Source organism: Phoca vitulina, unplaced genomic scaffold (assembly GCF_004348235.1).
Source record: "Phoca vitulina isolate PV1807 unplaced genomic scaffold, GSC_HSeal_1.0 scaffold2, whole genome shotgun sequence".
Classification (NCBI taxonomy): Eukaryota; Metazoa; Chordata; class Mammalia; order Carnivora; family Phocidae; genus Phoca; species Phoca vitulina.
The window spans coordinates 51,620,311-51,640,053 of NW_022589705.1; the positions used below are offsets into that span (position 1 = coordinate 51,620,311).

The window sequence follows — 19,743 nt, forward strand, 5'->3', positions numbered from 1 at the left end:
TTCTAGAGAACATGCACTGCTTTTGTACTAAGGAGGAAATAATGCATAAAAGGAATTACTTCTAATGATACTTTTTAAAGAGATAATATAATTTGTAATCATCTGACCTCCCAACTTTGGGAAGGTCCCCCTGTCTGCATCCTGCGCATGCTTCTATCATCATAATTATACTTCTATTTATTTACTACGTGTCACATTCACTGGTGCACCTCTTGGAGTAAAGATGCTTCATCATTCCAGAAGGTAGTATAGTGCTTGGCATGTAAACTGTGATTTCAGAGAAGAGACACAGTAAAGTACATCCTGTAACCACTGAAAACAATTAAGTACAATCTTGTAACCACTGAAACATCATCCTGTAATAGAGACACAGACACTGGTATGACTTCTCTCATTGCAATGTTAACTCAGTGGTTATTCTCTATACCAAAGAATTCAGCTGGACCGACTTTCGTGACTTTTGGTTATTACTGAGCTCTTACTGCATTTTTAAAATTTGAATGCAAATATCCTTGCTTTGTATTGAGATTCAATTTGGTTTAATGAACAGGCCAAAATTGATAAGAACCATATATTTATCTTTTTCCTTCCTGGGATCTTAAGTGGAATTATCCTGAATCAACTAAATTACCTTATTCCCTAAAGTAATTAAATTAGTCACCAGTTTATTCATTTGGGTGTGGTTATTACCTATGTCCCTACAGACTAATCCCTTGTCTACTTCCTTTATGACATTATATCCTCAGACTGCTGCAGTCTTAACTGCCACACTATATATAGGATTCCAATAGACATTTGATGAATGCTCAGATCTTTGAATCAAGATATGAACTGACAAGGGGTGCCTGGGTGGCCCAGTCATTAAGCGTCTGCCTTCGGCTCAGGTCATGATCCCGGAGTCCTGGGATCGAGCCCCATATCGGCCTCGCTGCTCGGCAGGAAGACTGCTTCTCCCTCTCCCACTCCCCCTGCTTGTGTTCCCTCTCTCGCTGTCTCTCTCTGTCAAATAAATAAATAAATAAAATCTTAAAAAAAAAAAAAGATATGAACTGACAAAATTCCAGCAAGAGGATAGACTAATTATTCTGAGAAATCCATCTGAACCACAAAAAGATGACAGATAAACTTTAAAAAATGTGCTTTTGTAACATGTGACTGAAGCCAGAAACAACCATAAATCCCAAATCGTAAGGTAAAATGGGGCACAGGAAGGCGGCATTTGCCCAGAGGGTATGTGCCATTCCTGGTGACCTAAAGCCAGAGGTGTTTTGTTTTGTTTTGACCTTTACTCACTCAGCCAGTATATACTGTGTGTCTATGAGGGGCCGGGCAGTGTTCTGGGCAACGGAGACAGAGTAATGATGAGACAGATGAGCTCCCTGTCTTCATGGGGCTTCTTTTCCAGCCCCTCTCAGATGCCACATTTTGTGGGTCTTCATGTCTTATCCCCAAATTGCTTTAAGGTAGTAGTCACCGAATTCTCCATTGTTTGCCTTGCCCCACTAGAATGAAAGCTCCAGGAGGACAGGGAATTTTTGTCTATGAAAACTTCATTGTTATGTACTGACATGAAAAAATACACGCATTTTAAAGTGTACAATGTGAATTCATCATCATAATCAGGATGATGAATATAATCATCAGTCCCAAAAGTTTCTCCGTGCCTCTTTTTAATCCCTCCTCCTTCCTGCCCCTTTCCCTGGTCCTCCATTCTCTTGAACTACTAATCTCCTTTTTGTCAGCATTGGTTTTATTTTTCTAGACATTTAATCCCTGTAAATAAAGGCTGTTGCCTTGCAAAGGCTGAGAAAGATTTCTGCAAGTAATGACCTGGATCATGTACATAACTAGTATTTCTACAAGCCATAACCATGGTCTTCCGGAATCTACATATTATCTGTGTCTACTAGTGATTGCCAAAAACAACTACACAATCCTGAACACACAGCATATGCTACTGCTAATCTGATTATAATCTATGTGATTAAAATCTCAATTCAAAGAAGGTGGCCAACCAAGCTAAAATACAACCCTATAATTTGGTAAGGAATCTAATGTTATTTTTTCTTATCCTTTTTAAGAACCCTTCCCCCCAAATCCTCAAGGAACCTTGATTGAGCCCTGTGTACATGTCCACAAATAAAGTTTTCCCAAGTGTTCAATTCAGTTATAGTTTTTGTTTTTCCTTTAACAGGGTGAAACCTACAATGGATGAAGTTTAAAAAAAACAACAAGTCAAACAAACAAACCAAAATCTTGACCACAGAAGATAGTAAGGTTATTTCCTGGCGTTAGCCTTAGCTTGAGGTGGAAAAAAAGAAGAAAGGTATTCCCTCAGAATTCCTTACAAGCTCAGACCCTCTCAGGTTGGAGACCTGATTTCATTCTGTGTGTGGCTCAAAAATTTCCAAGCTAAAAACCAGGCAAACACAAAAATAAAGCTGGCAAAGATTCAGTGATACTAGATGAAATAGGTGTTTGGGCATTACTAAATAATGTCACATATGAATAAAGATAATTTAAAACTTGTAGACACCTAATAAATTAACTTGAAAAAGTATAAAATAAAAACTGAAAAACCACATGAAAAATAGACTAATTATACTATCAAAATGGGAGATTGTTAGATTATAATGACCCCGCCCCCCAAAAAACGCCAGTAAGTATGTAGAGTATCTGAATAACTTAATTAATTTGCTCTAGTGACTTTGTATATAAACCTATATCCAATAACTATCATGTTAGGAGTGCCTGGCTGGCTCAGTCGGTGTGACTCCTGATCTTGGGGTTGTGAGTTCGAGCCCCATGTTGGGTGTAGAGATTACTTAAAAATAAAATCTTTAAAAAGAAAAACTACTGTGCTATTCTTTTAAATCACAGATATACATTTATAATAACTGAGAATGTGATAGGCCATAAGAAGTCTCACCTAATGTAAAAGAATGTTACATAAATCACAATCTCTGATTATAATGGAAATACATTAGAAAATAGTAAGTTTTTAAAACCATTCACGTGGAAATTTAAAAATACATTTCTAAATAAATTTGGGTAAAAAGAAATTGTGGGGACTAAAAAAAGAACAGTACTGAATAATAGATATTCAACTTAAAATCTTGGGACGTAAAGAATGACTCAGAAGGAAATGTATGGTCTTAAAAAATTAATAAACTCTACCACTATCTAAAGATTATGGCGGGGTGGGGGTGGGGTGAGTAGAAGAAGAAAACCAAACAAAGTAAGGCAATATAAAGATGAGAACAAAAGGATGCCTGGGTGACTCAGTCGGTTAAATGTCCGCCTTCGGCTCAAGTCACGATCCCAGGGTTCTGGGATCAAGTCCCGCATCAGGCTCCTTGTTCCGCAGGGAGTCTGCTTCTCTCTCCCCTTCTCCCTCTGTGTGTGTGCTCTCTCTCTCTCTCTAGTTCTGTTTCTCAAATAAGTAAATAAAATCTTAAAAAAAGAAAAAAAGAAAAGAACTATGGATAGAGCATGGATAATTCAAGCTAATAAACAACTTTGGGGCACCTGGGTGGCTCAGTCAGTTAAGCCTCTTGCCTTCAGCTTAGATCATGATTTCCGGGTCCTAGGACCGCGCCCCGTCAGGCTCTCTGCTCAGCGAGGAGCCTGCTTCTCCCTGTCCCTCTGCCTCTGCCTGCCACTCCCCCTGCTTGTGCTCTCTGTCAAATAAATAAATGAAATCTAAAAAAAAAAAAAAAAGATAAACTTTATACCAACAAATGTAAAAAATTAAGTGATATCAATATTCCTAGAAAAGAATCAATAACCATAACTGACATAACTGACTCCAGGTGAAATAGAAAAATCTGAATTGTTCCATAATTATTAAAGAACCAATAAGCATTTTAGATTTTTCCCACATAGAAAACCCAGGCCCAAAATGGCTTCACAGGCTAGTGTGACCAAAGACTTAAGGAATGAATAATTACCACTTTACACAAATGCTCAGAGAACTAAAAAAGAAGAAATACACCTACTATTCATTTTAGCAGTCTCATATATTCAAAAGCAGATAGAATAGCACTTAAATGGGAAATTCCAGGCCAATCTCATTCCTAGCCACAGATGCAAAAATTCTAAAGGAAATAATGCCAGCAATGTGGGGGGGGGGGGGGGGGGAATGATCAAATTAAGTTTAATCCAAGAATTCAAGATTGGTTTGAGATTATGAAATCTATTACTATAATTTACCACATTAAGGGATTCAAGGAGAAAAAAATGTATACATACACAATTATTTCAGTGAATGGATAATACATCTGATAAAATTCAATGCCAATGCCATTCATGATAAAAAGTCTTAGCAAAGGTGCACCTGGGTGGCTCAGTCGTTAAGTGTCTGCTTTCTGCTCAGGTCAGGATCCCAGGGTCCTGGGATCGAGCCCCACATCAGGTTCCCTGCTCCACGGGAAGCCTACTTCTCCCTCTCCCACTCCCCCTGCTTGTGTTCCCTCTCTCGCTGTGTTTCTCTCTGTCAAATAAATAAATAAAATCTTAAAAAAAAAAATCCTTAGCAAAATAAGAATGAAAGGGGTACTTCCTTAACTTGAAGGATCATCTACAAAAATTTACAGCACACATCATATTCAATGGTGAAGTATTAAAAGCAATTTCTTAAGGGCGTCTGGGTGGCTTAGTCGTTAAGCGTCTGCCTTCGGCTCAGGTCATGATCCCAGGGTCCTGGGATCGAGTCCCACATGGGGCTCCCTCCTCGGCAGGAAGCCTGCTTCTCCCTCTCCCACTCCCCCTGCTTGTGTTCCCTCTCTCGCTGTGTCTCTCTCTGTCAAATAAATAAATAAAATCTTTATAAAAAAAAAAAAAAAAGCAATTTCTTAAATATCAGGAGGAAAAACAACAAAAATGTTAGCTATTATTACTTCTTTATTAAACAGTGGTTTTAGTAAATATAAAAAGATTGGAAAAAAGGGGAGAAGAAAAATGCCTTTATCCAGAGTGATTATTATTACATGGACAGAAAATCCAGAAATAAAATTCTACATAGTATTAGAATTTGAGATCCATATTCTTATTAAAATTATATACATTTATAGAGGACATAACGACCCTAGAAGGCTCTACATATAGTATTTAAAATATTTAGTAAGTTTATCTTTAGGTGGTGGGTTTATGAGTGATTTTATTTGTTTCAGTCTTTCAGTTTTTCCAGTGTTCTGCATTGGACTATTTTATTTTATAAAAGAATAATGGGGGGCACCTGGGTGGCTCAGTTGGTTAAGCATCTACCTTTGGCTCAGGTCCCGATCCCAGGGTCCTGGGATCCAGCCCTACATCGGGCTTCCTGCTCTGTGGGAAGTCTGCTTCTCCCCCTCCTTCCTGCTCATGCTCTCTCTAATTTCTGTCTCTCTCAAATATATAATTTTAAAAAAGATTTAAAAAAAAGAATAATGGAATAATGTTACAAGATGTCAAATAAATACATAAAAAAATCAATTTTATGTCTACATACTAGCAACAAACAGAAAATGCAATTTAAAATACTTAAAAGCGGGGCGCCTGGGTGGCTCAGTCGTTAAGCGTCTGCCTTCGGCTCAGGTCATGATCCCAGGGTCCTGGGATCGAGCCCCACATCGGGCTCTCTGCTCCGCAGGAAGCCTGCTTCTCCCTCTCCCACTCCCCCTGCTTGTGTTCCCTCTCTGGCTGTGTCTCTCTCTGTCAAATAAATAAAATCTTTAAAAAAAAATAATAATAAAATAAAATACTTAAAAGCAATACAAAATGTAAGAGTATCTAGGAATAAACCAAAGATTTACAATACCTTCTCAAGAAAATTATAAAATTGAAAAAAAAAAAAAAGAATTTAATATATAGATATACCATGTAAATGATTAAAAAGGTTGGATATCATAAAGATGTAATTTCTTTACAAATTAATCTACAGATATGATACAATTCCCATCAAAATCATCAAAGAGATTTTTTTGTGGAATTTGACAAGCTAGTCTTAAAATTCATAGGGAAAAGAAAAAGGATACAAACAGGTAAGACACCTCTAAAGAAGAAGAAATATGTAAAGGAAGTTGCTCTACTAGAAAACAACATTTATTATCATTAGGCTTTAAGAACTGAGCTACTATAGCATTTGTGCTGGGATAGACATGGGGAACAAAGAGAACGTTCAGAAGCGGACCCCTCCTGATAGCCTGAGCTAGTACAAGTTGCACTACAAGTCAGTAGGTAAAGGCGGGCCTATTTTAAACAGTAGGATAGTTCTCTTTATGAGGAAAAAATAAAAATTCATCCCTACCTAATAGCATATCCTAAAATAAATTTTAGATCGACTTAACTGCTAGAATAGAGGTAGGAAAACAGGAATGGATGACTAATTTTGATTGATGGTAAGGAATGTTTTCTCAGTAGAGATAACTTTGAGCTCCTCCTTGGAGGATAAAAGGAGGAGCAATGTGAGAAATGGATTTCCAGGCTGAGAGAACAGCAAGATCAACGTCCCATAAGTTCCCAAGAGTAAGAGGCATTTTCTGGGAACGGACAGACAACTAGCCCAACTGAACAGGAAAGACAGACAACAATGACGAGGGATGACTGGTGCTTTATCACATTTATGCATCTATGTTTCACTATGTTTCTGGCCTTCATCCTGGCCAGAACCAGTTATATTCATAGGAAGGAAACATTATAACACAGTCCTTCTAGCCTGATTACCAGTCAAAACACCATTCTCATTAACTGCAGCTCAGATAGGCAAAAAGACACCAAAAACATTTTTTAAAGGCTTGAGAGGTTCAAGTTACCTTTTCTTTTTTTTCTTCAGTGTTTTGGTCCTGGTTATTAGTGATTTTGTTAGCCTTGTTATGCACACTAGGAATGACCTATGACCACAAAAAAAAGGGGGGGGGGGAGGAATAAAACATTTAAATGTCACAATCATTACATTTCTTAATTTTTAAAGTTAAAATCTTACTTAACTAAGTCTCTGACTTCATCTAAAAAGTAAAGACATGAGAAGTATAATTCAAAGCAAACAATACAGTCTGAAAAATATTACAAGCTAGATGACTCAAAATATTGTGTGTGTGTGTGTGTGTGTGTATATAACATCAAAGAACAATAAACTCACAATATGTGTAGATCCAGAAAGTGAAAATGAAGATGACAAAAAAAAAAAAAAAAATCACAACACTGATTATCATCCAAACATCTCATTTTGCAAAATAGTTTCAGGGGTGACCTACATAGACCTCTCCCTAGAACACAGGATGCACCATTTATTTGATAGTTTTACCTTATTCATCATTGTACCCCAATTCAAGTATGTTATCTAGTATACCGTGCACACTCAAGAAATACTTCACTATTACTGTTAGCATGAAGATAAATTACAAATCTATTTACATCCCTGGATAAAAGCTCAATGAGAGCTGGAATTTAGTGATTTATCACTATACATAGTGCCCAGAAAGAACCTATTACATAGCTGCACTCAATAAATGTTTATACATGAACAAAATAGTTCCATTTCATAGAAATACTTTTAATTCTCAATGGTGCCAACAGCATAGTTTACTTTTTGACTCATTTCTTTTTACAAAACAATCTATGAAACATCTTGGGAAAATATAAAATTTTTAGTGATCTTTTTTGTTTTAAGGCTCCTCAAATAGCTAACACAAATAATCTTGGCATAGAATCTGATGACAGACATGAAGGTTAAGAAAAAAATCTCCTTTCCCAGAAATGTAAAGAAACTGCCTGCCTAGGGGTAATTTAAAAAACAAAACAAAACAGAGCAAAAAACACCTCTCTCTAAATGCAATTTAAGATTAAATTTTCTTCACCTTTAATATAGAGTCTAAAGAAATAAACTGATTTTGGAATAAATGAGAAAGTCTCAGGAATGTTTCATTTCAATAAAAATAAAAAACAACAAAGGCACCTGGCTGGCTCAGTTGGTAGAGCACATAACTCTTCATCTCAGGGTCATGAGTTCAAGCCCCACATTGGGCATGGAGCCTCCTTATAGATAGATAGATAGATAGAAAGAAAATAGTAATGACACTGATCAACATATATGTAATGTTTTGTATGTGAACAGACACTGTTAGTGCTTAGTATTTATTCCTCTATTTAATACAAACAACAATCCAAGTCCATGTCCGAGTTCATTAAACTTTGAGACTTTCTGCAAAACCCCAAAAGAAGTCATTTTATAACATTGGGACCATCAAAGGCCCAAGTTCAAAACCTGGTGGTATTTCTTATCCTGATGAATCTTAAAACAAAATACTTTGCCTTCCTGACAAGTCAGAATACCTGTCCACACTGGACCTACTTTCTCAAACCATGGAAAAAACCAGCTGAAGCTGAACAGCAGAAGCTCTGGGATGAGAAACAATGTCAGCTGCCACCCACAAGGTTTACACTGTTTTTTTGAATAGCACAGAAAGAAATCTCTGTAAATGTATCATTAGCCAAATTTGGAAGACAAAAGGCTCACCAAGAAGACTGCATCTTTAATAAAAGTAGAAGACAGCATGTTTCTTGTGAAAGTAAAAACTATTTTTATATGTTTAATATGCAAATGTACACATAAAGTTTAAAAAGGTGCCATTATGAAACCATGATATTAGGGAAGAACAAATGGAATACAGGGGAACAGAAAGCAGCATAGGATAATAAATCTAATGAAATTTAATGATGATCCCAATTTCAAACAGGTTTGTTTTGAAATGTGGAAAAATAGTATGTGAAATGTAGTTATGTTATTAAGTGGGGGAAAAAATACCCTGGCATAAAAACTTTCTGTAGCAGAGTGCAGTATAAATCATCAGTTCTGCTCTCAAGTAAGCATTTGCCAAATAAATCTAAGTGGATACACACATTTCTTTCCAGCGGAATTCAGGAGAAAAAGCTTAAAAAGGTAATATATTGGTGATACTCCGAAAGCATCTTTTAAAAGCACAAATATAAAAAAGTAAAATATAACTCAAAGAATAAAAAAAAAAGTACAAATATAAACACCACTGCTCAATTCATGATGTTGATGACAATCTCCATGTGACCAGGGCACTTTAGACATAGGGGCTTTGATGATCCCAATGTCAGAAAATGACTTCTTTGGGGTTTTCCAGGAAGTCTCAAAGTTTAATGTAAAGTGGTCGAAAATGATTAAGCATTTGACTGTATTTTCTATTCCTGTGATGACCAATACTACTTGCAACAATGAATAAGCCAAAGAGAGGGCCATTCTGCAAAGATAGGAAACTTGATTCCTTCCAACACTTCATTCAACAGGAATCACTTTGTGTGGGGCGCCTGGGTGGCTCAATCATTAAGCGTCTGCCTTCAGCTCAGGTCATGATCCCAGGGTCCTAGGATCGAGCCCTGCATCGGGCTCCCTGCTCTGTGGGAAGCCCGCTTCTCCCTCTCCCACTCCCCCTGCTGTGTTCCCTCTCTCGCTGTGTCTCTGTCAAATAAATAAATAAAATCTTACCAAAAAAAAAAAAAAAAAAAAAAAAGGAATCACTTTCTGTTAAAAAATGGAACAAGTCATGGACACAGAAATTTACTCCATCACCTGAATGTACTCCCTCGACTAGAACCAAAGATAGTTCAGTGCTTGATGAACTAAATGCACAATGTGGCAGTCTCTTGTGCTGCACGGGGAATAAGTGACTTGAGCATGACATGATGCTAAAAAGATTAATTCTTTTTTTGAGCAGTGAAAGAAATTGCACTGTTTGTGTCATCTAAGTGATAATTTCCACCTTAGCTCACCAGCAAAGGATGGATTAAATGCATGCTTGGACTTTTTGGTTGACTTTATAACCTCCTTTTTTTGCTTTGAATATTTTTTGGCAGGGCAGTCAGAAGTGGCCACCTAAAGGTATCAAGTAATTGGCTCATTCTCGCTCAAAACTGTTTCTTTGGAAGTACCATTTGGCAAGGAATAATTTGGCCAATTTTCCTATGGAACTCAGTTTCCAGAAATAAAAGTGATAGCCTCAATGACCTTCTCAATATTGTAAGAGCTAAAAGGTGGATTCCAAAAACTTGGATTCCAAAAAAAAATTAAAAAGTGTATTCCCCCAAATTTCAAATTGTATGAAAATGAGAAGACGTGATTCAGTTCACCATTCTCGGTGAGTCTTGTCGGTGTAAACACAGCACCGAGACTGGGAGGGGTCATACTGCAACAGAGCGCACCCCAGCAGAGCTGCCCCAGGGGGGTGAGCTTGTAGTCCCCTGTGTGCAGGCAGGTTACAAGTATGTCAAAATGTATTGATGCCTCGCCCCCACCCTCAGGGCCGCCAAACATCTGTTCGCCCAGGTTGCCATACAAATATTATTTCCTGTATGCCTTGACATACAAAAGGTCGAAAAGCACTGCATCACTTATTGAAAAGCATTTTTAAAAAATGCAGTTTTTCTACTGTTCAGAAGTGCCTATGTTTTGAACAGCTGTCTTCCACTATAAAAAGGAAAAATAAACATTTCTTCCAGTCACAGGGCTTAGGGGTGATATTTCTGCTGCATATTGCGAAATAAAATACATATCCTGCCACTGACATCTATGTATCAAAGTTCTAATTCCATACCGAAAGAGTAATTTATTACAGATAAAAGTGTTATGATTAAATACTGCTAGTTTTGAATTCAGGATGTCCAACAGAACATACAACAATGCACCATGTCTGCATTTTTATACTCTTTAAAAACTACACAGAGCATGGAGGTACCTCTAGAACGTTTTCATATCTGACCCCCTTTATGTTCCAAGTATTTTATAAATAAAGTAACTGACTCAGAAAAGTTAAGTAACTTGTCTCTAAGTCAGCAAAGCTGGTCAACAGGGAATTAAGGAATGGAAAACAGGTCTGACTCCATAGCCTGTGACTTAGACCAAGGCAGACTGGAATGACTCAAAGTTAACCAAAAGACCAAAATCAAAGAAAAAAAAAGGGAAAGTGAAGTTAATAACTAAATTTTTATGAAGTAATGCGTTTTCTAGGCAATAGTAGGATCAAAATGAAAATAAGTGGAAAAATACATGGAGGCAAAAGCTTGGTCCATAGGTATATAGAGTATTTTTAAATTTTTTGAAAATATCAACTAAAGCTTACTCTTGGAGTGGATGACAAGCTCTGAACAACGAACACCACAGGATTTCCCGCATTCTTAATGGCCTCCACTGCTTCTCTGTGCGAGGCATTCTGCAAATCTACTCCAGACACCTAAAACAGAGAAGTAATTTCATTTCAATTAGAAAGGCTATAGAGTTCACATGTATTATCTAGTGATGAGAAGAGCCAGTCTAATGAATTAGACCAAAGCCAAAAAAAGGAGAAAAAAAAAAAAAAAAAGATTTGCCCATAAAAAGCTTGTTTAAGAACATGTTTAAGGAAAATAACATTCCACCTTCCAGAAAAGTAAGACAAGTATCTTAATAATAACAGCCCTGGTTAAATATAATTATCCAAAATAGGTAGTTCGGTCAGTGACAGAACCTTAAGAAGTTTCTGAGCTATGATGTCACCTCTGCCACTAAACACAGCATTCTGAGTGGGGACAGGGGAAGGCGGTCTGGACTCTTCTCTCAAATTGAGAAGTACAATATTTTAAGCAAATTGTCCATTATTTTAATTGAGTAGTTGAACATTTCTCAAATTATGTTTAAAAAAGAACTATGAAAATATCCATAGGTTTTTACTAAAAGTGTTCTCTGTTCAGTAAATTGGGGTAAGTATACACAGCTCCTTATCATACAAATTTCAGACATCCTAACTTGCAAACATGTCCAAAATCTCCAAGAGCATTCTGTATCTACCATATTTAACAGAACCAATTTTTCAAACCGATAATGTAACAAAGCCTTAATAAATGTTGGGGTGGCTTATGGTCAGTGGATAGTGACAATTTGTGAATACCTCTTTGCCATAAGGAGACCAAAGAAACAGGAATGTAGGTGGATAAGGCTGTGGGATCAAGGTTGGCTTTTGTGTTTAAGATGGGAGGTATTACAGTAATCATGGTGTGGCAGAGAGGGAAAATGCATGCGAGAGAGAGAAGTGACACCTGAGGAAGTGAGTCCTCGGACACCGAAGAGGGAATGACTGCCGTGGCACAAGTTACGGAGACTGGCTTTAGTTAGAAGCACAAATAGTTCATATGTTGTTACAGATACAGTTAGAAAAAAAGATTTGGCACGCAGCCAGAGCAAGGGGAAGTTCCTTTTTGTACTGCTTCTATTTTCTCCATGAAATAAGAAATAAGTACCATAAACTGAGATTAAAATGGAGAAAGGCAGTTTAGGAGGTGTGAAGGAGTTACCTCTGGAAGCAGGAGAGTGAAACAACTAGGGAAGTATTATAGGATTGCAAGGCAGAACTAAAGACTCACTTGAGAAGGAGCTCATGAATTTAAAATGAGACCAGACAGCCTAGCTGGTTATTTTCTCCAGCCACGCTAGGGACCTGAAATAAGCCAAGAGTTGCATTTAACTAGGATGTGGTTTCCCCAGACAAGTTCAGTAAAAGCAAAGGGGATCCAAGGAGCTGGAAGTGATGAGGATGATCAATCACTGAGTCAGAGCACGGTGAGGAGAAAAGCAAGCCCACCTGAAGCTGAGGGACATAGAGGTAAGGGCCCGAAGGTAGGAGACAGGAGCCCAGTGTGGGAGAGGGGTTTAAAAGCAGGTGAGTGTAGCGCCCAGTGCAAGGGAGAGTGCAGAGAGATGAGTCAGGGAGGCAGCTGAAGCCACACGACCACACACAGGCTGTGGCAAGAACTTTGGCCTTTTATTCTGACAGATATCCCCTGGAAGGTTTTAATGAAACCTTCTCTTCTGTGAAAACCTCTTTTCTGTGAAAACATCTTTTCCCATATGAACTCAGGAAGGATATGAATAATAGTAAACCAATAGAGAAAAAAAATTTAACTGAAGCTTAAAAGCTATCACAACAGTTTGGTGAAGCTTCTTATGAATAACCTAATCCCCAAAACATTCAACAGTAAGAGAAGTAGAAGCTATAGAACCATTTCATCTTCGAGTAATAATCAGCTTTTGTTTCCCCAACACACATTTCCACAGGGTTAAATGGGAATCACTGAAGTTAGGAAGTTAGGGAAAAAATGGAATTCTGTTATATTACAGCAGAAATATAATCTTAAGTTTTTCTCAGCTTTAAATGTATAACCCAGAAGTATGTCCATTCACACAGGTAAGACCCATTTCCCAAAATTAAATTAATTGCTAACTTCCCAGGTCAACAAATTCTTCTTTATACAGATCTAGCTCCTTTATGCAATTGTTTCAAGGCAGAGAGAAATGATTATTAAGCTTTCCTTAAAAACAAAACAAATGAGTAATGCTTTTCACAGGAAGAAAAAAGTAAACAAATGACTCCATATGCTTGACAAAATAAATATTAAAGTGTTAACATTTCAAATCTGCTGTGGGTTTAAAGAAATTATTAAATCTGGGATAAAACAGTGGGTTCTTATTAGTATATAAAAGTGATGGATAAGTAAGAGAATACTTTGTATTCAACTCAAAGCAGGAAAGATGAAGGGGAAAACACCTAATTTAAAAAGATAAAACAATGAGCAATACAATTAGAAAACAGGCAAAAGACATGCACAAACATTTCACTAAAGAGGACATGTGCAGATGGCATGAAGAGTTCTTTATCATTAGCCATTAGGGAAACTCAGAACAATGAGGTGTCACTATCTACCTATGAGACTGTCCAAAATGAAAAATAGTGACAACACCAAATGTTGGTGAAAATGTGGAGAAACCGGATCACTCATATACTGCTGGTGGAAATGTAAAATAGTACAGCCACTCTGGAAAATAGTTCCTTTCAAAACTAAAAATGGACTTACCATACAACCAGCAATTGCATTCTTGGGCATTTACTGCAGACAAATGGAGACTTATTTTCACTTAGGAACTTGTATACAAATGTTTATAGACGTTTTATTCATAATAACCAAGAACTGGAAACCATGTGCCTTTTTATATATATATATATATATATATATATATATATATATACACACACACACACACACACACACACATATATATATACATACACACACACATACATACACACACACATATATATATTAAAGATTTATTTACTTATTTGAGAAAGAAAGAGGGAGAACACAAGCACACGGGGCAGGGTGGGCGGACAGGGAAAGAGAGAGTCCCAAGCAGACTGCCCGCTGAGCGCGGAAGCCAACAAAGGGCGACTGCACTACCCTGAGATCATGACCTGAGCCGAAACCAAGAGTCGCCACCCAGGCACCCCAACCCAGGTGTCTTCCAGTGAGTGAACGGTTAAACTGTGGTACCTGCACACCACAGAAGTATTCAGTCACAATAACAGGGAATGAACTATTTATGGACACAACAAATTAAATGAACTTCAGAACACATAATTCCATTTATGTGACAACTGTGAAATAACATAATTATAGACATGGAGAAACAGATTAGTGGTTGCCAGAGGTTGGGTATGGGGGGATATGGCAGGGGAGATGAACGGCTGTAGAGGGCAACACAGGGGAGTCTTACAGTGATACACTGAGTCTCTTTGATTGTGGGGGTGGTTAGGCAAGGCTACACATGTGATAAAACTGCGTAGAGCTATAAAAATACACAAAGTTATACATCAGTGCCTGTGTAACTGGTGTTGTGCCCGTATCAGTATTTTGGTTCTGCTCGTGTACCACAGCTGTGTCACACAGTAACCCTGGGGGAGGCTGAGGGAGGAGCACCTGGGACCTCCTTGTACATTTCTTTACAATTTCCTTTGACTGTTTCAAAATAGAAAGTTAAGGGGAAGAAAAAGGACCACACAAAACACAGAATACATATTTAAAAACTAAGTTCAAATATATCAGTAATCAAAGTAAAAAATGAATCCGTGTCAGTTATTTACTAGATGAAGATTATCAAGGTAGATTTAAAAAAGCAAAATCCAGTTATATGTTGCTTACAAAACATACAACTAAAACAAAATCACAAGAGTAAAAATGAAGGAATGAAAAAAACAATGTGCTATGTATGCAAATACTAAATAAAGGAAACCCCACCTGCCCCTGAAGTCAGAGTAATCCTTTTAAAATACGTACACATTCACAATTCTAGAATGGACAACTTTCCAAGCTCTCTGTGATGTGGCTTCACATTACCTCTCAGACTTTTCTCTTCACACTCTCTTGCTCACTCTACCTACATTAGTGGTGCTGGACTTCTTTCCGTTCCTTCAACACAGTCAGGCAAACTCCTACCTCAGAGCTTAAGCATTTTAGTTCTTTCTGCCTAGAGACTTCTTCCCCTATACATCCACATGGCTCACTCTCTCACTTCCTGTATTTGTCCCAACATCATCTTCCATAACCTATCTATCGGTTGCAATCAGCACCTCCACTGCCCTTCGTTCCTCCTTATCTTTCTGCTATTTACTACAATCTAACACTCTACATATTACGTACGTTATCTATCTTCCCCACTACCATGTAAATAACCTAAGAGTAGGAATTTTGCTCATTTTCTTCACTGCGATAACCCCAGTGTGTTTGAAATCTTCTTTTAATTTCAAAAACACAAATATAACCTAATATTTGTATATTCAGAGCAATTTTACACAGTTCTTGGCTTTAATCCTCACAATGATGCTATGGGTTTTAGATTCTCATTTCCATTTTATTTCGAAATTGAGAATAAGGTGGGTTTAATAATATGTCCAAGAACAGATACAAAATAAACAGCACAAGCAAGACTTCAACCCGTGACCTCCAGGGCTCTTTTCATTCTATCAGAACTAAAGCACCACAGCTGAAGTTTAGCATCATAAAGCATGTATCAAGAACACGATTCTGGGATTGAAGCTATTTAATATCATGTCCATCCAATAAACCCAGTGCAAACAAATGTATGAGATTCAGACCTCAGGACATTCTCAGCGCCTTGATGTGCCCTAAACTCTGCTGCTCTGTAAAGCCTACCGCATGTGAACAATGGAGTCACCCCTTCCTCCAATGGAGGCTGGATGAGCATGGCTATCCCACTGACACATATTTATACAATGTAGAGCTTGTTATAGAGAATATAGTCAATAATATTGTAATAATGTTGTATGGCAACAGATGCTAACCACACCCGTGGCGAGCATTGCATAATGTACAGAATTGTCTATACCTAGTACACCTGCAAGTTAATGTCACATTGTATGACAACTATACTTCAATTTAAAAGCAGAACATTAGAAATTTTTAAGTGATGAAAAAAATTAGAGTTTGTTGAAGACTATGGGAGAAACACAATGCTAACGAGCTGACTCATTCTGTTAAATTGTAAAATTGTTTTTTTAGTCAGCTGATCCTTTGTCTATGCTACATGATAACCACCCCAACTTTAGAATCTCATAAAATTATGCAAACAACATACAAACTAGGGCATTGAAAGAAAATACACCAATTGTATCCACATATACCAACAACAAATGAAGGAAGGACTTCCAGTTAAATGATTACTGTCTTAAAGTAGGTTTCAAACAAAAACGGAATTTTAACATCACTTACCTCAAGTATTTTATCTCCTGTTTTAAGAGCATTTGTTTTTCCTGCTGGACTGTCTTCTAAAACTTGTTTGATAAATATACCTTTAAGTTCCTCTCCATTCTTCAGGCGTTTTATAACAGTTTGTCCACCAACAATACTAATACCAAGAGACACATTGGGTTCCCTAAATATCTCAACACTGTAAAAAGAAAATAAATTCACTTATGAGCAAGTTAATATAATTTGTTGGACGGTCACTATAAGTGTTCGATTTGGACCATATCCTTGTAACTCATATTTTATATGAATATATTTTTACAATTTTCGAAATTGTACCTAGTTCCAAAATTATAGGACATTATCAATCATTCATGGCGCACGTGAAAGCTTGAATTTGGAAAAAGATTTCTAAAACAATAAATACACCCTCTTAATATTCAGAGATTTTGGTTGGCCTTAATGTTCCCATCTCCTACCACAATATATTTTCTATAATTAGTTCTTTAATTCTATATCCCTAACATCAGCAAAGAATGGATGAAGGAAATAACAAATGGGGGGGGGGGGGGGAATCAAGAAAGTCGCATATTATCATTTTGGCAAAAAGCACAGACTTTCACAATAAAATAAATTTGCCACTAAAAGGCTTCTTGCCCTAGCTGCCTTTTCCAGTCAGCAGGTTTAACCTGTGCTTCTTTAAGTAGGGGACAGATTTTGCTCTTAAAGCTGGCAGGCTCTCTTTTCTTCCTACCTCCACATCACTTTTTAAAATAAAGTATGGAATAAAACTTGCCCTTCAAATGGTTATGAATTTTACTCAGACTGCAGATGTGGCCAATGATTAACTGAAATTAAAAAGTAGTTCAGAAAACAGCGCCCAAGAGTCTTTAAGACAAAACACAGAAGTGCAAGAAGAAAACAGACCATGTGGGTGGGTACTGTGGGATTAATAATGCATGCAGAATAGAGCACCTAAGGAAGACTTTTATATTCTGTTAGCTCAAACAAGGCACAAACTTGGACGAACACAAGAGGAGGAGGATAGAGATAAATGAATACATGCTAGAAGCCTCAACTACTGTTGCTGTTATTTAAAAAAAAAAAAGGAAGAAATTTTACTGTATTCAAGGCAGTGGTGCAATAATAAAGTATACTTAGTCCATTGGTTACTATCATACATGGACATTTGTAAATTGCTTTTTCTGAAAAACTATGATAAAACTTTCCATTTAATGTTGATTATAGTCATTTTGCCTGGCTAAAAATCCCTAGATAAGACAAAACTAAAATTTAGGCCAGCCTACATGTGGATGATGGCAATTTCTCAATCAGTACATGTCCACATGACACTATGAAATTTAAGAGCAACTAACTGATTGTGTTCTCCTGAGAAAGCCAATAATGTCATCAACATACATTCTTGGTGGACCCCAGTGGCTGAAGTTTGGAGTTTCTTCTCCTTCACCTTCTTCTCTTTCAGGTAACTCACTGAGGGGAGAGAAAGGAAAAAACATGGTGATTAACATAACATAAAAAAAAGAAAAGAAAAGAAAAAACACACAACTTGTAAAACACAGTGTTGTATTAAAGGCTCCTAGAAACTTTCAAAATTAAACAATCTATATGTAGTTAAATAGTTCTTAATTTTTAAGCTTTTAAAATATTTACATCAATAAAATACATACATCAACCAGAACATTAATGTTCAACTCAATAAATATCCACCTGTCACCAAAAAGTCATAGAACTATTATAAACACTTTTATTGGTGACACTCTAGATGCAATTTTCTAAAAATCTGTGTTTGATTTGTACAATATCACATTTGTTTTTCTATCAACATATAAATTAGGAAATATATTCCTTCAAACTTGGTACTGATGGACCAGCAAAGAGAACACTCCAGCATAAATCAACATCAATAGCTGAAATGGCTAAACAGTTGGTAAGCACAATCCCTCTTTCTAGATCTGTCACCCTGACCCTAAATAATTCCCTTGTCATTTGTATCCCATGAATGTTTTGTGTCATTATCCATCACTCTGCAGTTTACAGAGAGATTTACTTTTGTTAGATCTAATTCGATCCTCCCACCTACCACCACCATACTTTCACCCATCAAGTTATGTTAGTATGGAAATAACAACATAAAATGCTGAATTACAGAATACCTACAAAGGTAATGCTATTGAATAGGGTAGACACATTACCATACATTATCTAAAGGAGGAGTCAGGAGTCCTAAGCTCCAGTCTAACCTGCACCATGAAATGGGGGTGTGACTCCGGACCGCCAAATGAGATAATAGGTCTGACAGCGTAAGTTGTATTACTCTACACAAAAATGAAGGCACCACCTCTTCCATTTCATGTTCACAAAAACCCTGTGAAGCAGCACTGCAGGTAATACTATTATATTTTCCACATGAGGAACTGAGGCTCACAGAAGGCTCCTGAGCACACAACCTCTTCACAATATCCAAATCTATGTTGCAACACACAAAGTTTCAGTGCTGCATTTGTCTCTGAACTCTGAAATAAGTCCCATAAAAAGTAACAAAACTCCACCTATTTGCTGCTTCTACAGACAGACTTTCTAGGATATAATGGTTTAAGGCGGAGTGAGAAAGTGAAAACTGAAAGGATCTAGACAATCCAAAAATCAGTTAAGAAATTGCGATCGTGGGGTTCCTGGGTGGCTCAGTCGGTTGAGCGTCTGCCTTCGGTTCAGGTCATGATCTCAGTCAGGGTCCTGGGATGGAGCCCTGCATGTGGCTTCCTGCTCAGCGGGGAGTCTGCTTCTCCCTCTCTCTCTGCCCCTCGTTCTCTCTCTTGTAAGTAAATAAAATCTTAAAAAAAAAAAAAAAAAGGAACTGGGATCATCAGGGGCCATTAACATCTCACCCACTACCAGATGGCTTTCTTGCCTCAGACAGTGTATTTTTTATTATTAAAAGCATCACAATATTCAAGGAAAAAGAGCTTGGCAGATACTTGCCAATTACTTATCTAATGTCCTCTCCCTCCTTCCTTACCAACATAACCTCTCGTTTATTCCAGGTGGCACTATGCCCAGCTTTAAAGAAATACATTTTCTGGACTTCCTTTCAGCTAATGGTAACTGGGTGTTGTGTTCTGAAATAAAAGTAAAAGTCCCTAGAGATTTCCA

The 19,743-nt window shown here is 37.3% G+C and overlaps 1 protein-coding gene across 2 annotated transcripts in view; it reads right to left on the reverse strand.

Annotated features, from left to right (window-relative positions):
* The window catches only part of PATJ (PATJ crumbs cell polarity complex component), a 346,204-nt gene that overhangs the window by 193,999 nt on the left and 132,462 nt on the right, over positions 1-19,743 (reverse strand). For both annotated transcript variants that reach the window (XM_032427605.1, XM_032427611.1), the window contains exons 23-26: positions 17,992-18,063; positions 16,597-16,774; positions 11,121-11,231; positions 6,792-6,869 (exon numbers count right to left, since the gene is read on the reverse strand). In XM_032427605.1, coding sequence (XP_032283496.1) covers positions 6,792-6,869; positions 11,121-11,231; positions 16,597-16,774; positions 17,992-18,063 — 439 coding nt within the window. The remainder of the gene's footprint in view (positions 1-6,791; positions 6,870-11,120; positions 11,232-16,596; positions 16,775-17,991; positions 18,064-19,743) is intronic.